This window comes from Chanodichthys erythropterus, chromosome 8 (assembly GCF_024489055.1).
Source record: "Chanodichthys erythropterus isolate Z2021 chromosome 8, ASM2448905v1, whole genome shotgun sequence".
Taxonomy (NCBI): Eukaryota; Metazoa; Chordata; class Actinopteri; order Cypriniformes; family Xenocyprididae; genus Chanodichthys; species Chanodichthys erythropterus.
In genome coordinates, this window is record NC_090228.1 from 11,479,691 (window position 1) to 11,506,072 (window position 26,382).

General features: G+C 37.1%; 1 protein-coding gene across 8 annotated transcripts in view; it reads right to left on the reverse strand.

Moving 5' to 3' along the window:
• grip1 (glutamate receptor interacting protein 1) overlaps positions 1–26,382 on the reverse strand; it is a 297,915-nt gene that overhangs the window by 91,609 nt on the left and 179,924 nt on the right. For all 8 annotated transcript variants that reach the window (XM_067390984.1, XM_067390986.1, XM_067390988.1 and 5 more), the window contains exon 2: positions 7,522–7,602. In XM_067390984.1, the coding sequence (XP_067247085.1) occupies positions 7,522–7,602 (81 nt within the window). The remainder of the gene's footprint in view (positions 1–7,521; positions 7,603–26,382) is intronic.

Here is a 26,382-nt window from a genome sequence, read left to right on the forward strand (position 1 = left end):
AGCAGTTTGGTAGCCTCATTGGATAGCTGCCTAGCCTATTTATGCTATAGGCTGCTAGGTAAATGAAGTAAATTGCAATCTAATTTGTTCGTTTAATGCATCTTTTGTGTTACTCAACTTCTTACCTTGTCCTTGATGTCCGTTTCAAAGCCATCTCAACCATCATTTTCCTTCAAGAGCAATGGGCCATCCTTAAATGCTATTAGTAAAAACAACCAACTCAACTCTTTGTTTTACCTACACTTTTATTCAGGTATCGATTGTGTCAGAAGTGCTTCAGTGACAGATGTGACAGAGGCTACACCATAATTGAGACAGTAAAACAAAGGCAGAAAACCCTAACTCTAGGCCGGCACAGTAACTTAAACAATGGCTAAACAATAGCAGAGTATCCTAACTCAATTTGAGTGTTCCAAAACAACGGCAAAGAGCAGCAACTGGTGTTACGATGTTCTGCCTTGGTCTCTCCTGGGCTTTTGGAAGTTACTGTTAAGACGACCCATTATTTTCTCAAAAAACATCCACATGATAAAAGAGTTCTTGAATGTCCCAAAAAATATCGACCAAATTTTCGACCAAAAATGAAGGTACTGTCTTTTGCCTTTGTAGGGTAGATCTGCTTTCAATAATGATAAGAAATTTTTCTTGAGCATTAAATTAGCATATCAGAATGATCATACATAAATTACATTTTAAATTAAAGCTGCAGGCAGCGATGAAAGGGCCCTCACACCCAGGCTCAATGCCACCCAGTGGCCTTAGGAAAACAGTGAATAGTGGGCGACATGCATGTATGCCAGTAAATACAGGAACATTTTTTTATTAAAAGTGCCACACTTCCAGCTGCCAACAGGTGGCGCTTTGACTGTAACTCAATACTGCCATGTTGATGTCTTCAGGCCAGGACTATTATCAAACATGAAGTTTGGAGCAGATTAGGCATTGTATGCCTGAGTTACAACAACTTCCTGTTTCGTGACGTTAATCGCATAAATTAGCACTTAGCCAAGTGTTGCATGATTTAACATGTTTCTAGCATGTTTGGTATATCATGGCATATTGAAATATGTTTCTGGGAGTTAATTACAGTGCAAAGCATGCCATTTCCTGTTGCCAGCAGGTGGCGCTATTACTAACTGAATATTGGCATATAGATGTCTTTAAGCCAGGACTCTTATCACACATGTGAAGTTTGGGGCAGATCGGACATTGTATGCCTGAGTTACAGCAGCTTCCTCTTTCATGGCGAAACATCAGACTTTGTCAGACCGCCACGAACATGCCATTCGACGAAAACTCAAGATCTTCGCAATTAAATATCGCTAAGGCCTTTAGATTAGACTGACCAAATATGATGTTGATCTGGTTAAATCTCTAGGAGGAGTTAATCACAGTGTAAAACAAGACATTTCCTGTTGCCCGCAGGTGGCGCTATGACTGTAACTGAATATTGCCATGTAGATGTCTTCAGGCTAAGACTCTTATAAAACGACATTGTATGCCTGAGTTACAACAACTTCCTTTTTCATGGCAAAACATCGAACTTTGTCAGGCCGCCACCGACACGCCCTTTGGTGAAAACTCAAGATCTTCACAATATAATGTCGTTAAAGTACAACATCGAAATTGCAAAAACTGCAAAAATTTTTCAGAGACATTTCAAAATATCTCACTTGCTGTTGGGTTTTCAGATTTTGCACCCAGGGACTTTTTTGTAGGTATTTGGCTGTTACATATCTATCGAACTTCATATTTGTACGTGAAACGTAGCACTAATGGTGCTTAATTGAAATTTTGTAGGTGGCGCTATCAAGCCATTTTGCCACACCTAATTCTAAAACTCATATCAGACGTAAATTTTCACCACTTCTGATGTATATACAAAGTTTTCGAGCATGTTTAGGCCCTCAAAAATGTGATTCATTTCGGAGAAGAAAAATAATTGACTGAGCAATTACAATAGGGGTCCTCACACCATCGGTGCTCGGGCCCAAAATATAGAAAAGCTATTTTACATTTCACAATATTGCTGTTTTTACTCTGTTTTTGATCAAATAAATGCAGCCTTGGTGAGACTAAGTGGTTTCTTTCAAAACATTTTAAAAAACCTTTTTATCATATACAAATAAGTTCTGTGTCATTATCTATAGGGCACAGCTGATTGGTTCCTGCTGTATCAGTAGCCAATGAGCTCACTGCTCAACCTTTAAATACTTGGCGGCATTTGCCTTAGCAGTGCAGCACGCTTTCAGAAACCCTCCACCTTCCCCAGCTCCAGCTGCATAGATCTGCTACGGGTTCACGTACGCTATATTGTACAGCAGCAACATGTCTTATTTGCTCACAGCAGTGTGTCATGTATGTATTGGCAGTAGAAATTCCCGTACTTACTCTGCAGCGGCAGCAGCGTTGCAGATCTATTCCACCAAGACCAAATATATCAACGTTGTCATATTCATTGCCATGCCAAACACTCAGAGTTGTCATGACAGAAATATCTTTCACACAGTAAATATTGAACATGTACTTTATTCAATTCTTTATTTACATCATTATAGTTTTTTCTATTTTTATAATGTATTTTGTTAATATCAGATTGAAAGTACTGGTGTAGTGTAGGTAATAAAAAATACATAAAAGGCATTTGTGAAAAAGTAGCAGTGTGTTTCCAAAGGTTTCTAAAACAGTTTTAATGCGACCTTCCGCTACTTTTAATAATAAACAACCAAAGGAACATAAAAGTGTCTGAAGTTGAAGAAACACCCAACAACAAAAACAGCCTAAACTTCCCAAAGAAATTCTACTCACAAGAAAGCACCACAAACAGCCCTTAAAATGAACCACAACCTCCATTAAACTTTCACACCTCCGACAGCTTGATAACAGACCTCAGGCGAAATTAATAGACGCCTCTGCAGCTGCACCCTGCATTATGTGAGGCTCTGAAAGTGCTGAATCACTTTGATGCAACAACATTTTCAGCTTGCACGCCAGCGCCCAATGCCATCCACGGCTAGCTCATCTGTCAGCAGCCCGTCTCTCTCACTCATTCCGTGCCTGCCCAATGAATGCTAACATGGCATTTAAAAAGAAATGTGCATGCCAGGGGACGTGTATCCAGGGTAAGCGTGAGCTAGTGTTGTAGTAGGAAATTGAGGTTATACATGAATGATGCGTTTGTATCTCTTCACCAGCAGCCCAATGAGCTTTGGGACACTCCTGCACTGCAGGCCTCGGCTCCCCTGTACGTTGCTTAAAACATATTGTGATTATAAGCAGTTAGAGAACACGACCCCCGGTGGATTCATTTGCAAAATTTCAGGTAACAATTTGCTAATCCCCTCATCCATATTAATAACAACGCAGAGAACTAATCAAGGAGATTTAAATGTGCTGAGAGATCGGTGGCGGTGCAAGAGCGGATAGACTAGCAATTCTCAGCTTTATTTTGCAGTGTTTTGAGGCTCATAAACAGAGATATAATCTTGGAGAGAAGGAGGATACTAGTTGAATCTGAAATGAAGTCATCATGCTTTTCTAGCCAAGCTATCTTTATGTTTTGCTTCTGATTTTCACTAGCAGGTTTGGGAAAGATTCTGAATGTAATCTTTGGCTCACTTTCAGTTTATTAACTGGAAAGAAGAATTGAATTTCTTGACGATGTTGAACTGTAATTTGAATTCTAATGAGACAAATTTACAATTCAGGGAAATCCAATACAGTTACTCAAGAGGAATGTCTTTACTCCAACACAAACGCTACAAAGCAATTATCAGTAATGTTAACAACAACAACAAAACAATACAAAAAAATGTTGTAAATTTGACATTAAAAATGAAAAATTAATTAAAACAGCAAAAACAGCAATATATGGTGCCTGTACTGAACAACTTTTCCAAAGTTTGGGGACAACATTTTTTTAAAAGAAATTTTTACTTTTATTCAGCAAGGACACAAAAATTGCTCAAATTCTGCAGTAAGGGCATTTATAATCTTACAAAATATTACAAGATAATTTGTAATGTCAGAAACACCAGCGATTTTCAAACCGCGTTTTCTTTAGATCACTGCAGTTTTAAAGAGAACATACTCAGCATTGGTGTTGACTTATGAATTTGCACATGGTTTGTCTTAAAGCATATTAAAAACACCACAGTCGTATGAACAACATTAAAAACTTGATTTTCACCACAAGGGGACTTAAAAACCGTTATTTTAAATTTAAATATTATTTCACAATATTGTTGTTTCACTTTATTTTTGATCAAATAAATGCAGCCTTGGAGGACGAAAAAAAAGAAAATCTTATCCACCTCAAACTATAGACTAGTAGTGTATGATAACATGGGATTATGGGTAATTCATAAAAATAAAAACCTTTACTTCCAGCAGATATATACATTTATTCACATATTTCATTAGATTGAATTACAAATCTGCATCATGTTTGCACAATTCAAATTCAAGAACCGAATCCAAATTTTCAAGGGAAGCAGTGAATTCATGATAGTTTTAGGTTGAGGGTTCATCATCAGTCACAACATGAATTCATTTCCCATCACTCCAGCATATATTTTTAAAGCCAACACTTAAAAAATTCAGGATATCTACACTTAACATTACATTTATGGTCTTTGGAGAGTCTAAGCAAGGAAACCATTTTCTCATTCTTCTCGTCTCTCCAAAGCCACTCTGCTCTACTGAACCAGAGTTCTTCACATTGCAGTCAGTCTTTTACATTTTAATAGATTTCATTTAATTGAATTTGATTTTTAATCATAAACACCTCATTGGCATTAATTCTTTCTCAGTAAAACAAGACACACGTAGCACATGTAGTGCTAGAATGATCAAAATAAATGGCTCATATTCAGCATGTCTGGAATACTAAATCATTTAAAGACAATGTGAATGGACATCTTAAAGCCATTAAAAAGAGTGCACCAAAGAATATCATTGGTTTCTCTTGAAAATTTTATAGTGAGTAATTGTGTAGTTACATAAAGCTCAGGCCTTGAGCAAGTCAAGAACGGACAATCAAGCAAATCTGGAACAAAACAAAAATTCTCCTTACAATATTCAGTCGCATCCCTTCAGCCTTATTCTACGTCTGATGTACGTGAAGTACTTTGTGACAATAGTTCTAATCCCACTCTTGACAGAACCTTTATGAGACGTGCCACCATCTCTAATACGTTCACCCGCAAAACCATCACACCGAGCTCAGCAGGAGCATCGCAGCCTGCGCATAATCTGTCTTCAGATGGATGGTTTAATACGGCAGTCCAAAGAGCCCTGTGCCTACGGCGTGAAGCTACATCAGAACGTGGGCACGAGGCCCCAAAGCCGTCATGCTAAACGCTAACCTCTTCTGAAGATGGGTTTGATGTGCTTAGAGCTCTGAACTGAGAGATTATACAGGGAATTTATTTCAACACCCTCCGAGACATTTTTTTTTACCTCTAGCATAGAAACGAGTACCGCTTCAAAACGAATCTCAACTAACACAAAAGGGGCGCTGGGTTTCTGTAACGAGTCATAAATGAACATAAGTGAGTACTGCAAGCAATTTGTTCATCTTGTCACATAGCCGGAAAACTGGTCGTAGTTCAATTGATGTATCGGCATATTATGTATGTACACTACCAGTTGAACTTCGGGATGCACATTCTCATCCTTGTTGTTAAGATGTCAAATCAATACTAATTATATTTTAGCATCTTCACAGTACACACCTCTTTGAAAAGATTATGATATTAATAATGGCTTTGCTATCCAATCAAATGCTAAAATCAAATTTTAACTAAAATATTATTTTTGTAAAGAAAGTCAACCATCTACGGACACACTAAAGCTGCCATTGGCTGGAACCGGCTTTACTGACGAAATGCGCGTGACAATCGCATGCGATATATTGGTCAGCCCTAATATAAAATCTAAATTTCAAACATTATTAAAGTCAAGTAAACGGTCAAATAATCAAACTACAAGCAATAGCACAAATAAACAATAAAAAAGTTGTCAATTAAATAAAAAGTGCATTTTAGGTAGATCTAGCAGTAGTTAGATCTAGATTAGGTGCAAATTAAATATAGATTAATCCTTATTAAAGTCACAAAAGTTATTCAGTCAAGAGCATTGGGTGATTTTTTTGCAATGAGACAGTTGTTTGATTAACATTAAAAACACAGACAGCAGCAGGAATATTAGGCTGCTGTCACTTTAAGACTAAAGCAATATACGGTTACACACCGTTTACTTTCTTAACTGTTTACATTCATAAACCCACTATGTTTATAGTAAACTTGCCAAAACTGGCATTTTGACAATTTTGTGTGAAATTGTACATTTAAGCGCAAGACGTGAAAGAGAGCTCAATTGTGTACTCGCGTGCTGTCAGACACGGCTTTCTGGGCGCACACAAAACTTGTCATACAGCTCGTGCGTGAGTTATCTTTTGTGTCTTCTTGTGCTTGAATGTTTAAATTGGAAAGGCTTAAAAACATGTGCAAATGACAAACTTTCATGACAAAGCAGCACTGGTCCGATCGGGACAGCCCTGCATGTGCTCTCTCTTTCTCTCACGTTGAGTGCATGTGTGAGAGAAATCAACAGACGGCGCTCTCAGCCAAGCAACGGTGCGTAAAGCTCAGCAGGCAATGAAATAATATCTGCGCTAAACTTAATTTTTGCCTTTAAGTCAATTACAGGTGACTGAAATCGTACAGTTTACTAGCCATTGGCTAATAAAAATACATTTTTAGTCACCTCTCGTGAAATGTGGTCGCATATGCGACTGATTAACTCACAGTGTAGAGGGATGAAAGTGATTTGCATTCACAATTTCATGTCTAGACAACTCATTTAAAGATTTTGAGCAGAAGTCTCTAGGTATGAAGGCTTTAATAATCATGACATAAGTAAAGTCTTGTTAAAAAAGAATAACGAAACAAACAAAACCACTTGTAATACTGAAATGTAAAGTTAGTAACAACCAGTGTTATTGTTAATTAAAATAAACTATTATAAATAGTTTTCATTCACTGAAATAAAGCTATAAAATATAAATATTAGATAAAAAAACAAAAAAACTTAAATGAAAATTAGAAATGTTGTCTTTAAGCAACTAACTGAAAATACATTTAAGCTGAAGTACTAAACTTACTAAATCTAAAACTGAAATAAAAATAAATAAAGCTAAATAGAAATATTTACAACCCAAAATCTAGTAAAAATTACTAAAACATAAATTAAAATGAAAACAGAAAATGATGGCAGCTAGATATATAAACACATTAAAACCAATAAAATGAGAAAATTTCATCATGATAAGCATTTTTAGCAAACATTTGCATGGGCAGGTGCATAAAACTAATTATTTTCTCTGTCGATAATCGTACACCTGCAAAACTGCAATCTTGGTTAAGTTTCGAGCATCAGACTATCCCACACCTTCAAATAAAACCCAGCATATTTTACAACATACTGACAGAGCGACAGGTTCGACATTGTGCTTTGTACCTGGAATACTCTGTCTCCTAATGGCCAGAGCGCCATCTGGTGGCCTGGAGGGATTGGAGTGTTTAGTGTAGGGCCCCTCATCTGTAAAACAGAAAAAAACAAAAACATTTGAAAACCACACAATGGTTTTCATTCCATGTTCTTTTTTCACACGCAAGCAGCATGTACACAAATTCAAAGACACCAAAGAAAAGTGGCTTTCTATATCATAGCTGTCACGTACACACAGCTTTTATACAATGGCCATCACGCTCTCAAAGAGACATAGCCTTCAACAACATTCATTTGAGTCTGAGGCTGTCAGCTCTTCACTCACACACTCAACCTCAAAAAAGACACACAGACACTCTCAACAACACAACGCACTCCCCTGCCAGTCCTACATGTTGAGCAGAGAACAGTGGCCTCTCATCTGTGATATATGGTGAGTGCATCACCGCTCTCCCTGAGCGTGAGCAGCTCCAGCTGTGGCCATCCGATTGTGTGCTCTGATTTAGAGCCGTGGAATCCTGAGCAAAAGCAGTGGGAGTCCCGTCATAATGGAGCCCTTAAAGAACAGCAGGACGGCGCACTGAGCACTGTTTACTTTAACTGCCGTAGCAAAACGCAGCGAGACTCATATGTGGAGATGCGTGGAGATGCTCAAGAGGCCGTGTTGTGTGCAGATGGAAATTTATACAGAGAGAAAAGGATGATAATTATAAACATACTGTATCCAATCATTTATGAACATAAATGGGCTACTATCACTCTTGCTAGGGTTAGAGATCTGAACTAACTGCTAACTCTAAATATTACAGCATTACGTTTAGTATGGAGTTAAGTAGTATGTAGTAAGTAGCACTGAAATCAGAAGTTAACATAAGCAGCTGATAGATATTACAGTTATTAAAGTGAGAGTTCACTCAAAAATTAACTTTCATTATTTACTCACCCTCAAGTAGTTCCAAACCTGTAGGAATTTATTTGTTCTGCTGTACACAAAGAAATATATTTGAAAGAATGTCAGTAACCAAACAGATCTTGCCCCCTATGGTATTTATTTTTCCTACTCTGATAGTAAATGGGGGGCGAGATCTGTTTGGTTACTGACATTCTTTCAAATATATTTCTTTGTGTTCAGCAGAACAAAGAAATTCATACAGGTTTGGAACTACTTGAGGGCGAGTAAATGATGAACGAATTTTCATTTTTGGGTGAACTATCCCTGTAACTCTTACCCTGCCATTGACAAGTTTTAATGCAATTCAGGTTTTCATGCGGTAGGTGGCACTTTTCTAAAATAGAACAGCATCTCTGGATCCAAAAACAAGCAAAGAAGAAGATCTGCATAAACCAGAAGGAGCGAATAGAACTTGTTGTTCTTTCTTTTGATTTGTTCACTGTTTACATATTAATACAACAAAATATTCTGATAGCCTTGGAATTGTTGTGAATTTGACCAAAAACTTATGGTGCTGACTGGCAACTTTGTTTTTTAGAAAACGCTGGCAGGGAAAGAGTTAAAGGGTTAGTTCACACAAAAATGAAAATTATGTCATTAATGACTCATCCTCATGTCGTTCCAAACCCGTAAGACCTCTGTTCATCTTCGGAACACAGTTTAAGATATTTTAGATTCAAGTCCGAGAGCTTTCTGTCTCTCCATTAAAAATGTATGTACGGTAGACTGTCCATGTCCAGAAAGGTAATAAAAATATCATCAAAGTAGTCCATGTGACATCAGTGGGTTAGTTAGAAGTTTTTGAAGCATTGAAAATACATTTTGGTCCAAAAATAACAAAAACTACAACTTTCCATTGATTTGATTCCACTGAATTGATTCCATTGAATCGATTCCATTGAATCTTTTCGTTGTTTTTGGCGATTAGGACATCCGCGACATGCACACTTACACACCATTTTAAAAAATATAGCAATACCAAAATACAAACAATGTAGAATAGCTTGAATACAGCGTGCGTCTCCCTCAGACTGTAAACGAAGCTCGGGCGCACCAGATAACACGTCAGCAGCGTCACTGCGGAGTCGTGAACCCAGATTGACAACAGAACCGGAAGAGAAGACAATGCTGAATAAAGTCGTAGTTTTTGTTATTTTTGGACCAAAATGTATTTTCGATGCTTCAAAAACTAACTAACCCACTGATGTCACATGGACTACTTTGATGTTTTTATTACCTTTCTGGACATGGACAGTATACCGTACATACACTTTCAATGGAGGGACAGAACGCTCTCGGACTAAATCTAAAATATCTTAAACTGTGTTCTGAAGATGAACGGAGGTCTTACGGGTTTGGAACGACATGAGGGTGAGTCATTAATAACATAATTTTCATTTTTGGGTGAACTAACCCTTTAAGCCTGATTATATAATTAGTTTTCTAGTATTAATGCACCATTATATCTTTTAATGTCTTGACTGCAATATGATATGGTAATTATATGCAGATGAAGTCTTAAATAATAACCTAAGGCACACACAGTTAAAATTTAGGCACAAAACACTCAATTGGGATATGATTGGGACATCCCTATTTGACATTTAAAGGTGCCGTGTGTAAATTTTAGTGGCATCTAGCGATGAGGTTGCTAATTGCAATATAGAGAAGCTACGGTGGCCAACACAGGACAAATATTTTGTCGTCTGAGGCAGCAGAGAGTAGCTAGTCAAGCAAACATGCTCTGTAGAGCAGTTTGTCCGTTTAGGGCTACTTTAGAAACATGGCAGTGCAAAATGGTGACATAACATGTAAGGGGACCCGCTGTGTATGTAGATATAAATGGCTCATTTTAAGGTAATAAAAACATAACGGTTCATTATTTAAGGTCTTTATACACCACTGAAAACATAGTTATGTATATTAATAGTATACAGAGCGACACTACTTTTAAATGGAGAAACAGACTATATAAATGAGACATTCATATTATGCTCCATGAGCTTTTTTGACAGTCTCGCTAGAGATTAGAGCAAGCGTCTGATAGGCAATTTATTCTTGATCATCCGTCATGGCCAGTTTGACTTTACTGTGGTCAATGGGCTGGACACAAGTCAGTGAACACAAGAGAGCTCCAAATGAAAGCAACATCCCACTCCTGCCTTTTTCTAAACCAAAGGCAGAAAAAGCTCTGAATCAGCCTGTCTTAAAAATACCCTCTTCATTAATAAGTCATTTCATGGAAATGAGGGGAGGTCAAAATTAAGAGGAACCTTCTGAAGACCACAGGGATGAGAAATAAGTCCTCCTCCATTTTCTTCATTCAGTTAACAGCAACTCCTGGGGCATTTCTGTGTCAGATCAAATGCACCAAACTGTTAAATGAATGAATGGGCTCTTCACTAAAGTCACAGTTCTATGTAAATTTAAAGCATGAAAGAGTGTTTTTACTCATGGAGATTATAAAATTATAAAAGCCTATTCCTGATAGACAAACAGTTATTTAAGGTCTTTTTAATAGAGGTCCAAAAGTCAGAGACAGTGAAAAATCAGAGATTCAAAACCAGGAAAAAAATTAAAAGAAACATTATGGCACAAAATGATGATAATAATAATAAATTATCCAATAATATTGAACCAATAATAATAAATTGAAATCAATAATTATTTAATGTTCATTCAAAGCTGTGATGCTTATATGAATTTAGACTCTTAAGTATAAACTGTACAGTATAAAATTTGTTCAGCACTTGATGACAGCAAGAGTATTCAATAGACAAAACTAGCATCCAAAAATTAAACATCCAATATCATCTGCTAAATACTGACTGATATTAACAAAACATCTCATATCTACCAATAACCACTATGGTCTTATATATCTGTTCCTCAAAACGTTTTTTTTTTTTTTTTTTTTCCAAGGGGACCTATGCAGCAGTTTGTTTTTATTTTGATAAACAAGTCGATTGACACTGGCATTTAAATTGCCAATAGATCTGAAATGAATTTAAGATTCAATCGAGCTTACCTACCCACCATCCTCTAATACAATCTGCTGTCCTTACATAAAAAAGAGCCTATTGACTGGCACTGCTCGCTGACTATGACGACAGCCGACTGCTTGTATCTCCCCAGAGACCAGAGCAGACAGACTCATTTAAAATGCATAGAACTGTAAGCCCACAGTGTCTATGAACTAGCTGGTATGTGGAGACATCACCGTCAGCCTCCTCACACAGACCGTCAGATGTTTCAGTCTTTTAGTGATGCAAGTGACGACCTGACCAACAGAGAGGTCATTAAATGGGTTATCGGCACATCCAGGAATCAGATTTCTCTGAATTTACCACAGGTTCAGAGCTAAAAGCATCATGGGATGAAGTTTACCTTTATCTTTAATCTGATCATCGGTTTCAAACGTGCTTATAGTGCTATTTCGGAAAATCAACACTGGCGAGAGTGTGGGAGCAGATTTATTTGTTTTCATGTGGTGAAAAAAAGAATAATCCATCAGCGATATGCAAAATGCTCCTACATTTGAAAGTTTCAAAAGCATTTCATGGACGTATACTAGGCAGACGTATGAAACAGCATGTGGGTGTTTTCCATACAGTAGCCCAAGGCTTCGCTCCTTCATCAGAGCGTTTTACTGTGAATGAGTAGATGCTGCTGCTTTTATTCATTGTAATATAATAATTATAATAATAATAAAATTAAAACATAAATAATAATAATAATAGTAAAAACTATATATATTATATATATATTATATATATATATATATATATATATATATATATATATATATTATATATATATTATATATATATATATATATATGAGGGTGAGTATATATACTAAATTAAAATGAAATTAAAAAATGAAATCTGAAACTATAACATTTAAAACCAATTAAAAATAGTATTAAATATTATAAATAGTATATAAATAATACTACAATAACACTGTTGCAGAGGCAGAGTTTAAGTGGACTAAATGTCTGGCATACATCACCAGGAAAAATGTGTCATTTCATAGTAAGGTCAGAGTTATGTGGTCAGAGTGTCAGGAGTGTAAAGTCAGGTCAGAGTGTAAAGTGTTGTTAGAAAACTGAATAAAATACACGGTGGGATAAAATTCTGGTTCGGACCAAGCAATCCAACTAAATTTCACCTTTTCTGTGTTTTGTCAGTGTCTAGCACAAATTATTGAGACTGAGATATAAATCAATCTCAGTGTCAGCGAAATGTGTGGTGTTCAAAAGCTGTTGGATCTCAAAGATTTTGCCTCTTTTCCTGAATCTGGGTTACAGAGATGGAGAGAGACAAAATGAATAAGAGCGAGAGAGAGAGACTCATCTTGGCATCCGAGCTGAAGGTGTTAGTACAAAGTGGCTCTTGCCTGTCTAGGTTACACCATCACACAAAACACAGCCCTCCAAATTAAAGCCTCAGTGCTTGTGATGTGCAGATCACACACACAGTGAAATCAGGCGGCACAGCAATCATAGGACAAGACGCATGTGCAGTGAGGAACTGAATGTAGACCACCAGGAACACAAGCCTTTGTACCCTTCCTCTTTGGCAAAACACATATCTTCCATTCCACAGATGACAGATGTTTGTCACAGTCACAGTTGGACAAATGTAGAACATATGTATTCCCCCTCAAGTACCAGATCTTGATGCAAATTAAATTAAATAATTAGCGCATTCCTGCTAAACAAAGATACAGAAGGGTCCAAAAGCCCAAGACCACAATGAAAAATCTCGGAATCAAAATCTAATAAAAAGCAGGGGAAAATAGATAAAAGTAAAATATTATGACACAAAATTAAATATTCAAGATTATTCAGAACTTATAATAAAAAAATAAAAAAAACATGATTAAATTAGAAATGAAAAAATAACAAATAAATGATTGAAAATCTAAAATAAATAAAACACCAAAATTAATAGTTTATTTAATATTAAATAAATGCTGTAATGCTTAAGTAAGTTGCGGATTCTAAATATTATACAAAGTGTGACATTTGTATATCATATAACTACTAAAATTATTATTTTAAGAATTAGAAGCTTTGGTAACACTTTACAATATGGTTCGTTACCATTTGTTAACATTATTTAACTACATTAGTTAACATTAACTAACATTGAACAATACTTCTAAAGCATTTATTAATCTTATATCGATATATCGCATGCGATTGTCACGCGCATTTCGTCAGTAAAGCCAGTTCACTGATTGCCGCTAAATAGCCATCACCTGCTTTCAAATGTAAAGGTAATCAGGGAACCGGCTTTACTGACGAAATGCGCGTGACAATCGCATGCAATATATCGCCCAGCCCTAGTAAATGTTAATTTCAACCTAGATAATACATTATAAATTACATTATTATGATCAAAAGTTGTAAAAAAAAAAAATAAAAAATATATATATATATATATATATGATCAGTAAGTTATGACAACATGTTTTTACATTGCTTTAACTCATCAAAATAAGTTAAGCACTTTTCAACTCATTTTTTAAAGTCATTTTAATGTAATTCAAGTTGAAATGACTTAAACATCCAAGTTGATTGTACTTAAAAAGTTAAGGCAAAAAGTTAACATTAGTTAATGCACTGTGAACGAACATGAAAATTATCATCAACTAGCATTAACAAAGAGTAATAAATGCTGTAAGAATATTGTTCATTGTTAGTTCCTGTTTCTTATTGCATTAAATAATGTTAACAAATGAAACCTTATCGTAAACTCCATTACAAACTCAAGGTCGGAGGCTATAAAGCATAAAGCATGATGAAAAAATAATGTACAACAAACAAAAGAGCAGAAACAAAATTATTGTGCTATTATTTTTCTAAGATCAGACTTTTCAGATCAGAGTCAGATATTTTGCCTGGTGGACACTAAAATGGGCAAGAAAAAAGATGCAGAACAGTGTAAACCACTCAGAACTCCATAGCAACAGCATAACGATGCATTATGACTTTTAAACAGTTAAGCACCACTCACATATTAAGAAAAACATAAAAATCTAGCTTCTTTTGCCATATACAAGATACACACAGCATGACAGACCAGGGCCAAATGTGAGAAGTCTAGCGAGGATCCAATCAAATATCACAAAAGCTCAGCTAACCAAGTTCCAATCAGCTGTTTCAGCCATGTCTCTTGTATCCTTCATACATTATTATGCAGATGACATTCAGGCCTGACAGGATGGCTGAATGACTGAAAATGCATTCGTTTACGATTCAAAGACCTTCAGGAAATAATGATAAAAATACAAATTTGGGTGGTTTAGAAAAAGTAGCTTGCAAGATAACACAATTTCCACATTTAACATGCAATTTTCACACCAAAAATTCATCCCTATTCTGACAGATTTAGCAGTTTAGAGAAAACAAAGCCACACAGCAGGATATTAATTAACCGAATTAGCCAAAGCCTATTTTCAGCATCCAATCGCTCATTCTCCCAATGTCACCATCCCTGGCGGTACTCACCGACGTCACTGCGGAAAGCTCTGCTGACACCACAAAGGAATGCCATAGGGTAAATATGCTCTACAACACCCAGGGGTCGTCTGAAATCCACCTCACTCACTGGAACCCAAGACTAGCAGTGCCAGAGATCTTCAACCTCCACAGCTGTCCAGCATCTGTTTTCTGCATATTTCAGCCCTGTATCCCAGCACGTGGAAACGTCCACACAAAACTGCTCATACGCACACACACATTCGAGCGCAGGGAAGCAAGATGTTGTTCGGATGAGTGCACCGGTAGTTTCTGAGGCAGTGGGTGTACTAAAAGTGCTGATGATGGTCCAACATTTTACTTTATCCTTCGCTATTCAAAGAAAAAACCCCAGGGCACTTATGCACTCTATATTAAAGATGCCGCAAACCAAAAGTTTAAAACCATTAGAAAAGTTCTTAAGAGATCAACAAGTCAGCCTGCTTCATTCCACTGGCGACAGTCCAGGTTGGTTGATGACGCATCCTGCGAGCGCATCCCTCGATACAGGTGGCGAAATGAATAAATGAATACAACCCTCGGTTCTCAAGGCACCAAGCATTAGGACAGACCAAGGCGAGACTAAAAATTTCGGTCTTACAGCACAAGGAAAATGGAAACGAGAGTGTACGCTTGTGCATGGCAAAGAGAGAGAGCAAGAATGGGACAAGATGAGAGACGCAAGCAAAGCGGCCGTCATCCTGTCAGGTCACAGCATGCTTGCTCATGCATACCCGTACATTCATTTGGAGAGTTGGAGGACATGAAAGCATCACTTCCTTAAAGCTTCCAAAAAGATCAGGAACTTCTGCAAATTGCAGGCTTTTTTTTTTTCTTTTTCCAAGAAACCCCTGCTAACAGACTAAATAATTTGCAACACAAATTCGTACAAGTGTACGAATGCGAGGCACGGTGTGCCTTCTCTTCATGTCAAAGGCCTTAAAAGTAACATGACATTGCTATTGTTTGAGATTAATAATGATAGGAACAAAAAATGTGAATTTTGACTGTCCTCAATAAGAACTTCAGTATTTTTGTGCAAAACAACTTCAAACTCTGGTTAAAACCAGACTGAAGAGCATGCGCTACCCCAGGGGGGAGCGAAGGAATGGCTCTATTATTTTTAGCTGTGATCTCAGACTGTGTAAAGTAGGATGACATAAAGTCCACCCATCCAGATTCACAGAGTGGAACTACATCATACATAAAGGGAGCAACAATCCCAACATCCTCCTGGGCACTGTGGAGGAGTGTCTGCCTGTATTCACCTCTAAGTGGAGAGGCGGGACGACCTGGGATTAAAAGCCCTGAAATTTTAACACGGGTGGCCTGAGCAGTCAGTTCATGTCATGCTCAACCATTGGTGGTTCAGATGAGGTGGAACTATAGTTGGGATGAAGGTGGCACGATGGATAAGAAAGAGATAAGAAGGAACGAGAGAGTGCAGAGTTTAGATCTTCTGAGAGCATCTAAATGTGTCTCATAACCTGATCACTGTCGCATTTTGTTTTGGCAAAAATGCCAAGAATTTTCTCAAACTGCAATTAGGGAAAATAAAACTTGTTAATGAGTTTTTATTGAGTCTTCTTGGACTTATTTTCCAGCAATAAAACTAGGGGGACAGTTGTAGCATAATGGTTAGAGAATGAACAGTGGGGAGAATGAATGAACAGTGCTCGCTTCCACTCTCATTAAGGTGCCCTTGAGTGAGGCACCTAACCCCTAATCACTCCCTGGGCGCCACAGAAAAAAAATGGCTGTTTCAGGTGTGTAACTGTTCAAGACTCACAATAATTAAAATTAATAGATGCAGTTCAGCAAGACAAAGTTTAAAGATACATTCTCTACATTGAAGGTGCTAAAAAGGATGTTTTGTTTTATACATTTTTGCAATATTACTTGAAACTGTCTTTACTAACTGATAAAAGACTATTTATTAGGTGCACTGAAAGGAATAATATTAATCATCTGTGCACGAGGTAGGGCCTTAAAAACATCAGCCAATCGTTTACGCGATCATCGCATAAATGATTGGCCCTCTGGCTTGTCAATCACTGCCATGACGTTCCTTGTGAGAGACGTGCACGGCTGCGCGCTCCAGTAACTTTCCACACTCCACAGGCGCTGCATGCAATGTTTTTTGTCAGGAGACAGGAGTAACAACTGCAGATTATGAGTTACCTGCGGTGAGTCCGACATAATGAATCCTCTAACACGACACAGAGAATGCCGGTCGTAAACACTTGTGTTCCAATACTCGTGCACAAGTTTTGGGAGGCGTTCCCTTGAAATGAGCTGTGAAGGAGGGGGGTTGTTCTTACGCATGCGCTCATTTTAAAAACTCACTAACAGTCTTTGGTTTCTCATTCGACGAAAAGATCCTATTTAGCACCTTTAGATTCACAACAGTGTACTAAAAACAGAAAAGATTTTCCTTTGCATTTTTTAAAAGTTTTGTGTGCAGATGACAATTTTGTCAAAACAATCCCTGGCATTCACACAGATCCACAAAAAGGACTAAAAACGCAGTATTATGGCCATGGCATCACCGTTTTCACAAATTCACGTTTTTGTAGTTTACATGGAGACAATAACGGTATCGTTTTCAAAAACGTGCACGTTTGCATTTTCAGGCCCCCAAAATACCGTTGTCGTGTAAATGTACGGCCAAAACGGAACCCCCCATAACAAAGCAGACAGTTTCTTAATTTATTCCTGTCATGGCAAAGCAGAGTTTTCAGCATCATTAGTGTCATGCTGATTTGATGCTCAAGAAAGTATAAATATCCATTTAAAAGAAATCTTACTAACTGGTATATTTTTTGTTGTTGTTTTGAGCTATTAAAATGACCTTAGGATCTTCACACTCCAAACTGAACATGAGTGTTGACTTCACTGCAGCATTTGATCATATGCCTTATACAATTTTTAAGAAATGCACAGAAATACTCATCATCTGTTTCTCCACAGTGGGAACATCTAGGAAAGAAGCTTATGTAATCTTTCACCTCTGGACTCAGTGCTGGAGCTGCAGCTGGCGGTTCAGCACACATTCAAACACCCTGACCCAAGCTCCATCTCTAAGCTCATTACTGACCACACCAGACCCAAAGCAGCAGATGATCTCATAGTGGGTCCATGTGGTTGGTCAGTTGAATTGGTGGTCAGCCAAATTAAGAATACCAGAAGATAAATGAGAACAAAAATGCTCCATAGCATGTGATCTCTCTTTGGAGTTCTTCGGTCTTGGTGTACTTGTGATTTTCCAGACTATTACAGAAAAACAATTAAACAGCACAGTGATGATGCAGAAGTATGCAGGGGTGTCATGCACTATATTTTAAATTTTATTTTTAAATTAAATTTTATTTTTATTTTAAGTATGAAAATAAAATAAAATAAAATAAAATGTTTGAATGGACATGATCCGAGTGTCACTGAAAAAAAAAAAAAGGCTTTTTAAAGAACAAAATGTGCATGAGTTGCATTTTCTGTTATTTGGTAAGCAGAAAGCAGGATGAATGTGGGACCCCTGGGAGAAATAAAAACAAATGACTGTTCATGCCAGACAGCTTTTCATTTGCTGAGATTCCCCACTGTGGCACTGACCATCTCAAGCAGACAACCCTTCGGCAGCATCCCTCCTGTGGATAAGTGGCTAACTCTTCAGAGTGATTCTACCTTTTATTTCAACCCACTGCATGTGCCGCTCATCTCTGAAGCTTATCTGCAGAGCAGGTGAGAGGTGCTCCAGCTCCCACTGAAGGCCACTGCTCTGGGTAATTGGTTGTAGAAGTGTTTGAGAGGCCAATCAATTTAAAAGCTACAAATTCAAACCGCAGTCATGTTATTCTTGAAAAGCCAAAAGAAAGAATCTAATGAAAGAGACTCTTTGACCTCCATAAAGGAAGGTGCAGTATGGTGATTTAAAAGATGAAAACTGCTGCCAGTCATGGTGATACAGTATTTTTAAGAAAAAGTAATACTACAAAATGTGTGTGCAAATAGCACAAATAGCCTTAAATTGCCTGTGCATACAGTACAGTAGTATTACATATTTTATAAATTGAGATTTTGGCCAAATGTATTTTACAACACGAAAAACTGAGCGCTCATAACCTAATGATGACGTAGCCTAATGTGATGATGTCGTTTTAATTGCACACATTCGCTGGTCAAAAACCCGGCGTAACTGCATTTGAGTTTGAAGTAATTTCTTCTTTGATTTATGATGGCTATCTGCCGATACACTTAATTCATTAATATTTAACGTTAATCACATTATATATGGTCACACAGTATGGTTAATGTTTACAACGTTAATATGTATTTGCTCGCTAGATAATTTTTTTAATCTAGTATTGTATACTGCCCGCTTGTCTTCACATGTATAAACATGGTTTTACTACAGTAAATGTACAAACTAAAAACATTACAGAATCATCAGGTCACTGTGCTTCTTTATATTTTATCATGCAGAATGTTTGTATTAATGTGTGTTGAGAGTGACATCCCATTGGATCACAGTGAAGTCATAAACATCTTCAAGCACATGGCTCACAGATGATTGCTGTATAATTAGTTTTAAAGAAGCCCTGAAACCCTGTATATATATATATTTATTAGGGCTGTCAATCGATTAAAAATTATTATTGTTTATTGTTTTTGGTGGGGTGCCCTTTTTCATTTTTAGCACATGCCCCTCAAAAGGTCTGTGCACGGCCCTGCCAGCAGAGATAATGAAGATGGTCTCATTTTCACAATTGAATATTTAAAGGAACAGTTAACACACACAAAAAACAGCAAAAATCAAATGACTCTCATGAGCCTGATCATTTAATGAATCAAGACTGTCAAACTGCCTGCGCTTTCAAAATAAAGGTAGTTTAATACAATACAGATAATTTAAAAATGCCAAATATCGGCTGCTAATCACATTAAATACTGTGGAAACCTGTTTCCACCACTTATTAAAAAATAAAAAAAGTAACTGTGACTTTTTATCTCACAGTTCAGAACTATTACATCTCGCAGTTCTGACATTTTTCTGAGAACTGTGCGAAATAAAGTCAGAATCGCGTGATATAACGTTGCAATTGCGTGTTATAAAGTCTGACGTGCAAGATATAAATTCGCAATTCTTTGGACATTATAACTCGCAATTGTGAGTTATAAAGTCAGAATTGAGTGAAATAAACCCGCAACTGATTGTTATAAAATCAGAAATCCGAGATATAAATGTACAATTCTGAGAAAAAAAAGTCTTCTTTCCTCAGAATTGGACTTTATAATTTGCAGTTTAGGTGTCACAATTCTGAGAAAAGAAGTCAGAATTGCGAGATATAAACTCGCAGTTATGAGAACAAAAAAAAAAAGGTTGCAATTATTATGTTTAAATTGTTTTATTCCATGGCGGAAACAAGCTTCCATACAATATGGACTGTGATCTCAAGTAAAATATGATTTCTTGTGCACAAGATTTCAACAACTCTGATTTAGAGTTTTTGGTGAACTATTACTTTAAATTTGCACTCTGCAAATATTTGAAGTTCCTGAACACATCACTTCTTAACTCAACGGGTCTTTGATGTTCTCAGTAAACCAAAATGTGTGCGATAGAGAGCAGCAGGCGACAAGTGCATTATCTTAGAGCAGCACGCTATAACATCGCCTCATAACTTTAGTGCTCCCCGAGTGTGGAAGAAAAAGAAATCAAAGCAAAGATGATAGTGTAGGGGGAGACTTGCTAGCTCACTGGGCAAGGGGAACTAACTATTTGTTCTCTCTCACTCCACCAACTCTGGAGGAATCCTAACTGGCGAAGAAGATTGAGAATGACAGAGAACATACACCTACGTCTCTAACTCATCTTCCCCTCCCCTTGGCTTCCTAACTAAAATGAACAAGCGCCATTGTCGCCCGCTGCTACTGAATGTTGCGTCTCTCTCCACAGGATCAGCCCTCTATCCGGAGTTCCAGACTGTTTATTTATTTATTTATTTTTTATTAATAAAGCCCATGCAGTCATTCGGTTTAACCAAAATTTCGGTTTTACCAAATGACATTTTTGGTTCTAACAAATGACAATATTTTCAAACAATGCTAACAGGCTGATATCTAGCTAGCAAAAGGACAACTAAACATATTATATTTAGTACAAGTTTTTAAAATATTACAACATTTTCCATGTTTTATAGTGGTTGTACCAAATGACCTGATGTTTCAGGACATGCATATGAGCAAGTGAAAACATGAATTTTTCAAATAGTTAAAAGAGAGTTAGTTACTTTGTTTCATGACCATGTGGTCCTCTGCAGGTGTCTGAATGATGTCACATGATAGTGACCGCGTGACTCGGTCCAAAATGGTCCCTTTACATTGATTACTCCAATACTACATCAATAAAATTCATCTTTCTGGACATTCTTTCTCATAAAGCAATGACTTCTAGTCATCTACACATAATTCTAATACCATTTTGCACTATGTTGGTATATGATGTTATAAAATCATGCCAGAATAAAAAATATATACATTTATTACATTTTAAGATATTTTAAATCACAAATGAAATGGCTGTATTGGCCTTTGGACGGTTAAACCAAATGACCTTTTGACACTTCAAAATCTTTAAAATAACTTTATATGTAGCAAAATATAATTAAAACTTTTGGATTCAATAAAAGAGATCTAGTTGTACTATCTTACATACTTTGCATGTCATATCATATTTTATTACTATTAAGGCCTTTGGACAAAAAAATGACCCATCATGTCATTGAACCATATTTTATTTATATATATATATATATATATATATATATATATATATATATATATATATATATATATATATATATATATATATATATATATATATATATATATGGTAAATTTTTATCAGAAAAAAAAAAAAAACACTTTTTTCCCAAATCATGCAGCCCAAGCCAAAAAAACAAAAAAAAAGTACAAAAAAAAAAGTGCACTTAAGACTCGATGTTTAATGCCAATGTTTATATTAAACCGCTAGCCAAAAGAGTCTTTATTTCCACCGGTTTTCCCATCAGCCTGGCTGCGTTAGGTTTCCATGACACTCTGCGCCGGTTCCAGTTTTACTATTTGGACATATGGAATCAGATGATTACGCCCTGCAGGCATCTTAACCAATCAGACGACATGCATTGCATTACACAACCTGTCGAGAAACAATGCTGACACCACAAAATTAAGCAAGCTACAAGACCAAGCTCTGACGCTCTGGGTCAGTACACAAATTTGGGGAAATTAGCTCCACACAAGCAGCACCGCTCGAGGACACATGCAGAGCAGCTGACACAGGCAAAAGCAAAGCAAGCCTTGCATGTAATGAGGCTAATGAAGGCTTCTGTTCTGAATCACGACTGCTTGTTTGTGTGCACGTACGCGTGTTTATAGGACCTGCATTGGGTTGGCGGTAAGCTACTCGCTAAATTGGGTGTGATTTTTCTCCAGAATGAACCTAGTCCAGGTTGATGGACATCATAATACCAGGGCAGACTGTTTCCATCGGCCATCCAAACCTGTAGCAGGCTTCAAGACCAGCTGGACGCCGTCAAGTCCTGCCAAAATCGGACACAGGGCTGGAAATCACTTAATTGGGCCCGTGAGAAGAGATAGCTCAGGAAGGACTGCCATTTATGGGTATGTTTTCTATATTATTAACCTGTCTGAGAAGCACACCAGGGGTTTTTCTTTTACTGAGGTGATATTTAAACCCTGCCAGAGCTGAAGTTGAGGCATGCTTATCTGTCTCCCATCTGAGGTAGCACAAAAAAAAAAAAAAACCCATACACTTAACCTTTAGAAAACTCTGTGACATTCATACCCTTGGGGAAAAATTACAGAGAGGCTACAAACCATGGCGACAGAGTGTAGTCCATTCAAAATAACAGACTTCCTCCATAGGCACAAAGGTTATTCTACTGAAAAAAGACAGGGCTGATTGAAAACTCAATGGACTCTGAGAGGCTCTCGTCGCCTTGATCGCCTCACATATCAGCTGAACGACCCAAAGCCCTGACACTTCATCGGCCCATGCAAGGAAGGTATCGTCACAAAGCTGATATTGCTGACAAGAATTATTTACTTTAACCTATCCACAGTCTGCTCTGCTAAAGTAAGGGATGAGCAAACCACAAAGTACAAAACTTTAGCACATAACTCTTATGCTACGGACATAAAAGAGGTGTGCTGTTCATTTTCTAGGTGATCTCACTCAGTTTTCACCTGGTGAAGTATGAAAGTAGTGAAAAATGTATTAGATTGCACTGAATTGCTGTTGGCAATGAGACTAGCCAATGGTTTTGATCTCAGATGAGATGTACTGCTAGTAAAAGCAAGATATCATTTAACATTTCAACTAAGAATCAGTTTTCTTGCAACTAAAAATTAAAGGGTTAGTTCACCCAAGAATGAAAATCCTGTCATTTATTACTTACCCTCATGCCGTTCCACACCCGTAAGACCTTCGTTGATCTTCAGAACACAAATTAAGATATTTTAGTTGAAATCCGATGGCTCAGTGAGGCCTCCATAGGGAGCAATGACATTTCCTCTCTCAAGATCCATAAAGGTACTAAAAACATATTTAAATCAGTTCATGTGAGTACAGTGGTTCAATATTAATATTATAAAGCAACTAGAATATTTTTGGTGCGCCAAAAAAACAAAATAACGACTTATTTAGTGATGGCCGATTTCAAAAAGCTGCTTCAGGAAGCATCGGATTATAAATGAATCAGTGTATCGAATCTGCTGATCGGAGCACCAAAGTCACGTGATTTCAGCCGTTTGGCAGTTTGACACACGATCTGAATCATGATTCGATACACTGATTCAATTATGATCCGAAGCTTCCTGAAGCAGTGTTTTGAAATCGGCCATCACTAAATAAGGCGTTTTTTGTTTTTTTTTGGCGCACCAAAAATATTCTCGTCGCTTTATAATATTAATATTGAACCACTGTACTCACATGAACTGATTTAAATATGTTTTTAGTACCTTTATGGATTTTGAGAGAGGAAATGTCATTGCTCCCTATGGAAGCCTCACGGAGCCATCGGATTTCAACTAAAATATATTAATTTGTGTTCTGAAGCTGAACGAAGGTCTTATGGGTGTGGAACGACATGAGGGTGAGTAATGAATGACAGAATTTTCATTTTTGGGTGAACTAACACTTTAATATTCAGGAGGTGAAAGTGTTTGTATCCTATGGAAGCTTGTTTCCACTACGTAATAAAATAATGTAAAAGATAACTGAATTTTTATCTCACAATTCTGACTTTTTTTCCTTACAATTGCAAGATATAAATTTGCAAGTTATGAAGTCAGAATTGCGAGATATACACTTTCTCTCAATTGCAAGTTTATATCTTGCAATTCTGACTTTTCACGCAATTTCGACATTTTTCTCGCAATTACGAGTTTATATCTCGCAACTGACTTCTTTTCTCAGAATTGTGAGATATAAACTCGCAATTGCCTGTTATAAAGTCAGAATGGCAAGATATAAAATCACAATTCTGACTTTATAACACAATTGCGACTTTATATCAAGCAATTCTGACTTTATAACATGCAATTGTGAGTTTATATCTCAATATAATATCCATCTTATTTTTCAATGTGGAAGTAGGCTATTTTAAATGTCCGATTCATTAGCCGCAATAGGTCAATAAGTAGAATAATAATGGAGTCCAGTAAATGGTAAAACTATTTGCGCTACAAACCAGTGTGTTTATGACTATGATAATAAAATAATATGATAAGAGATGCCAGTTTGAAAGTAATGCAAATAAAATGGTTGCAAATGTGCAACAAAACTTTATTTTATAATTAATAAAATTATTGGTTATTGTTCAACATATGATGTCCAATTGTAAGGTTGTAAGGTTATTTTTGGTCAGTTGCGAGCTATAGCAGTGCGAATGAGGCTTAACAGAAAGGACCCAGAAGACCCTATCAACACACTAAATTTCACTCAGATTGCATATCAACCCCCTGGTATTGGTCCAAAGATTTGCACAGGAAAGAATCTCTCATATTTTCTTCAGAAAAGGTAAAAATCTAGTTAATTAGTACACTTGTTTCCCATGACAAATGTTTTACTGGTCGCAAAGGCTGGAGGTTGACACATCAGGACCCTTAACATCACACTTAATGAGCTCTGTTCTCCTATCCTCCATTCCACATGCCATGATTTAAATATAGGACACTCATTGGGAGCTGTCAAATCATAATGCCTCTAGGTTTTACAGTTTCAAAACATTCGCCCATAACGCAAGAGAGCCAAAACAGCATCACCTCCTCTTCCTGGCACTAAATCCAGCTGTCAAGCAAACGTAAAAGGATTGATGGAGGCTGTTCAAAGTGAAAGCGGAGGAGATCAGGACAGACGTATGCCAGCAGAATGAATAAGAGCCAGATGCGGTGAACACACCACCTCTCATCTCCTAAAAAAAAAAAACTGACAGATTTCTTGTGAAACTTGAGCCTGGTGAAAGAGCTTGAAGCTCCATGGACTCATCTGAAGCCATGATAGCTCCTCCGGTGTGTGAATGGAACAAGAAAAAGGTGTGATGCTCATATGGCTGCACGACAGCAGCTGCAGTTTCTATCGGCCCCCTTTCCAGAAGCTTAAAGCCCCGGGTATACTTCACTTTCCGCGCCCGGACGCGTCACGCGCGCAGTTGCGTCCGCGCGTCTGTCAAAGTATACTAAACCAAGGATGCGCGCGGATGACAGAGTTCGACACACAAACGCAGAGCAATTTTTCTATACTATTACCAGACAACCAGTCATTCGCTAGGCAGGATCGGAGAAGAAAAATAGTGCAGCCACCATTGCAACATAGTTCAGAAGATACACCAATAGAACTGGAATCAAAAACGATGGAGAAGGCATGCTTTTGAGTTACTCGTTTTATATTTGAATCGTTCTTTATACACTCTTCTTCGACGACTGCACATTGTGCTCAGTACTGTGCGTATTGCCACCTAGTGGACTCTTCTTTCCTGCGGTTGCATGCGCACCGTCCATGCGGTCTCGAAATTTGGCCTCCGCATGACGTAATTTTCGGTGCACGAACGCAGACGGCTGAAGTATACCCGGGTAGGGATGGGCGATATGGCCTAAAAAAATTATCATGATAATTTCAGGTATTTATCGCGATAATGATACCACTGACGATAATTATTATATATATATATCTATATATATATATATATATATATATATATATATATATATATATATATATATATATATATACCATAAATTTAGCAAGAAAAAATAAGAAAACAAACCATTTAAAACAAAACGAACTGGATTAGAAACTTATTTAAGTATA